This window comes from Sinocyclocheilus anshuiensis, unplaced genomic scaffold, assembly GCF_001515605.1.
Source record: "Sinocyclocheilus anshuiensis isolate Anshui unplaced genomic scaffold, SAMN03320099.WGS_v1.1 scaffold794, whole genome shotgun sequence".
Classification (NCBI taxonomy): Eukaryota; Metazoa; Chordata; class Actinopteri; order Cypriniformes; family Cyprinidae; genus Sinocyclocheilus; species Sinocyclocheilus anshuiensis.
The window spans coordinates 892,931-896,917 of record NW_015547683.1 but is presented as its reverse complement, the minus strand read 5'-3'; the positions used below and the strand labels follow the sequence as shown (position 1 = coordinate 896,917).

The following is a 3,987-nucleotide window of genomic DNA, read 5'->3' as shown; positions in this document are numbered from 1 at the left end:
AATTTGAGTTGAATTACTGAAATAAATGAACTTTTCCACGACATTCTAATTTATTGAGATGCACCTGTATAATTTTAAATTCATGTTCAAATGTATCAGATTTGATACAACAGGCTTTTGAGAAATGTTTATTTGTACATCTCTCAAATCTCATTGGACTGGATTATATATTTTGCCCCCACAATACAAACTACAGGGAATTGATTATAAATCAAATAGGATCTTACTAAGGCATTGGGAGAAATAGAGTGACATGATATATGCCTTTTATGTAAGTAGTTTGTAAATGTACAAGCGGTCACAGTGAGTTAGGGCAAGGATAGTAGATGAGGCAGGGGTTTGAATGCACGTGGTCTTTATTAAACTGAACAAAACACTCTGGATCAAAGGAAACCACAGAAGAATAGCAAACCAACCAACACCCTGCACAGATAAGAACCGACAACTGAAGACCCAATGGTATAAATGCAGATTAAATTAGAGAACAGGTGTACAGCAATAGGTAACTATGGAAACAAACGAGAACACACTAGTGGAAACTGACTTTCTTTCTTCTGTGGAACATAATAGAAGATATAGGCAACTCAGGAACAACATACAGGAATAATGAACTCAGAAACAATAGAACAGAAACCAAACATGATGCAAACTATCAGAATTAGGTGGGTGGTACATGTCAAAGTCACATCTGAAAGATTACCAGGACATAAGGTTTAAGGGGTTTTTTTAGCAATTTGAGCTACAGTATAGCTCTTTTCTGTGATGGGACTAGACCATGACTCTTAAGACTGGTTCACGTTGTTCCAACTATTGCATGCCAGGAAAATTCCACAAGACTTGTTTTTTTTTAGGTGCTCTGACTCAGTCGTCTAGCCATGACTGGTCTTCAATGCCAACAGGACTGCTCACTAACCAGTTAATTGTTGAATTAGTCTCTTTTCTCTTTCTGTTTTTTTTTTTTAGTATAAACCAAACTGAACATGCATTTTTCCTCCCAATGTAAATATATAATTAATACCACTTAACTGGTCCTCAATGTCAACTGGGCTGCTTACTAATCAGATAATTGTAGGTTTAGTCTCTTATCTGTCAGACAGCAATTCTGAAGCAAATGCCATTAGAGCAGTTTCTATGAGGGCTAATGCACTAATGATAAGGTGTTATTTAACAACAATAAACCATTTGTCTCTAGTGTGTAAATACACTATACTGTATATAGACATTTTCTAATGCTGCATAAATTGAATGTCTCAAATATTATTCTTAAATTAAATATCTGCCAAACTGTTGTTTTGAAGTGGTTGTCTGAAATATTACAGAAAAAAAGACCTGATATACAGTAAAAATCCAGAAAAATATTTTGAATTTTTTTTAGACAAAGACAGCTTAATGTAATAGTGTTTATTGATTCTTCGTGGTCAACAAAATAATGTAATTATGAAGATGTATACAAATACATAAAATGATCTTTCATGCAAATCATTACGAAGGTCATATTTGGTGATTGCAAACCCTTTTAATACAAAGTAACTTATAGCTTACTAATTCCAATGACAGCACCCATGACACACCTCAATACAAGGTATTGATCATTCTCTTCACTCCGTAATGTTACTGAACCTGTAAATTTTGCATTAACAGCCCAAATCCTTAATCAATTATTACATACACAAGCATATAGGTTTACAATGGCATGTTTTTTTTTTACCAAATTCAATCAAAATGAAACAAAAATAAAACTTCATTACAAAATTAAAATTTTTCCACAGTTATAGTGCTTCTCCGTAATGTTACTGAACCTGTAAATTTTGCATTAACAGCCCAAATCCTTAATCAATTATTACATACACAAGCATATAGGTTTACAACGGCATGTTTTTTTTTTACCAAATTCAATCAAAATGAAACAAAAATAAAACTTCATTACAAAATTAAAATTTTTCCAGTTATAGTGCTTAAAAAATGTAGCTTTTAAAACCCAAGCCAATGCCTGTTTTGTCCCCAGCTGTGAAGCAGAAAAGTCTTCTCTTACAAAAGAAAATACCAACAAAAAAAATACTATGATATTAGCAAGTTGTTTAACACATACCATGGAAGCACCACAATATTCTTGAAAACGACACTAGAGGGAATTAATTTCACTACCATAGTTTATATCAAAGTACTCTAGTATTACCATGTGACACCATTAATGTACCACAGTATTTTTTGGTAAGGGCTTTCATCTGTACATGGCTATGCTACTGATTATAGCATAAATATATCTGAGATCCAAATTATTCTGCTAACAAAAGGAGAAGATGACAGGGTCATCCCAGACAGATGAATATGATACTTCATGGCAGCCCTTTTGATCCTTATTCAAAGCTACAGAAGAAATTGTCTTTTTGTTTTTTGTATTCGCCGTATCCTCACGGGGTAAAATGTGGATACACCACAAAGAGTGTTTTTTGCACAAATTTATCTCCAACATCAATGAGGTTCAGATTCTTGGACCACACCTTGAGTCTGTCCCCAGATTTGAGATAAAAAATACCTTCAGAAAACAGACTTTTCCTCCAGTGTGTAATGTTCACTGTTTCACAGTGGGTGAGCAGGGGCAGGTGTTCAGGATATCCGTCAGTATAATGATGAATATCATGTTGCAGAAATATTTCATCTCTTTCTGGCTTATCGCTGAATTTTCTGTATGTAATCTGCAGAGAAACCTTGTATGTTCCGTCATGAAGGACTTTCAGAGATTCATTATCGTCATCCAAGATTAAGTATCTGGTATGGGTTGGTGACGAATACTCTGGTGTATCCATCCACGGCACAAATCCGTCTTTAGTGAAACGGACATCGTTTTTAACTAGAGAGAAGGGAAATGTGTGAATACACTTGGCCAAAAAATATTACACATTCAGTATCAATGAGAATGAAAATTGCCCTAGTGACAGCATTGCACCTATTTTTTTTCCTAAGAGTGTAGACATAAGTTGTCTAATTAGGAGTACAACTCTTGCTTACAGTTCATCTTATCTTAATGGTAATTATGTTTTGTATTCATTTCTACTTTTGCATTACATCTTAATGCACTCAGTGTATTACTTCTTACCTGTCAGGCGAATGAAAGATGCGTCTCTTTGTGTCGGGGTAATTTCTTCTCTGCTATGCGATTCAAAATCTTGATGCTGCATTTCTATATGGATAAAAAAATATGAGATTTTTTATTATTAGTTTTTTTTTATTTGCTTTGGTTCTATTTTCAAAAGTAAGATGTACTGTGTATTTTCAAAACTCTTAGTACAAAAATCCAAACTGAACACACTTGTAACATCACTAGTCATTATTTTAAAAACTGATCTCATGCTTTCATTACAATTACACGTGTTTTCAACCAACATAATCATTGTTTCAAAACATACGGTTATTGTAATATATATTGAGAGCATTTGATTTAATCACCAAAACACAACAGTATGATCTTCTTTCAATTTAGTTCTTTTAACAATCAGTTAATTCGAGAACAATGCAAAATACGTGTTTCAAACCACCTCTGTTGCTGAAATAATTACAGTAATACAGGCAACAATTGTCATGTTAGAAAATACAAACAAAAACGAAAAAACAAAACGGTGTGATGAAGGTATGAAATGGCCATAAGGTTGTGCTACAACACAAACACAGTTTACTGTCAATGCAGTAAATGTCCTCACTGTGCCATATGACTGAATTTATATTGTAGCGGGACTATGAAAGGTGAGTTATAGAGTATCACATGGCATAACACAATATAAAATGCTATATTTGATGCCATCTGTCTCCCTTCTTCTGATACATCTCTGATCAATCTCTGATCAATTCCTCTCCCTTGTACCATGCTGTGTGTTCACAAATTGCAAAACAGTTTTACAAATAAGGACATCCTCAAAGAGAGGTTTTGGTGATTTTGTCAAGTTTTGCTCACCTCTGGGTACCAGTTTTTCCCCAAAATATGGTTATGCA

The 3,987-nt window shown here is 33.9% G+C and overlaps 1 protein-coding gene across 1 annotated transcript in view; it reads right to left on the bottom strand.

Moving 5' to 3' along the window:
- Positions 1-3,987, bottom strand: part of LOC107703151 (uncharacterized) — a 19,047-nt gene that overhangs the window by 12,228 nt on the left and 2,832 nt on the right. Inside the window, exons 3-5 of the mRNA XM_016505684.1 lie at positions 3,098-3,181; positions 1,800-2,851; positions 1,384-1,620 (exon numbers count right to left, since the gene is read on the bottom strand). Of these exons, the coding sequence (XP_016361170.1) occupies positions 2,412-2,851; positions 3,098-3,181 (524 nt within the window). The 3' untranslated portion in view covers positions 1,384-1,620; positions 1,800-2,411. The remainder of the gene's footprint in view (positions 1-1,383; positions 1,621-1,799; positions 2,852-3,097; positions 3,182-3,987) is intronic.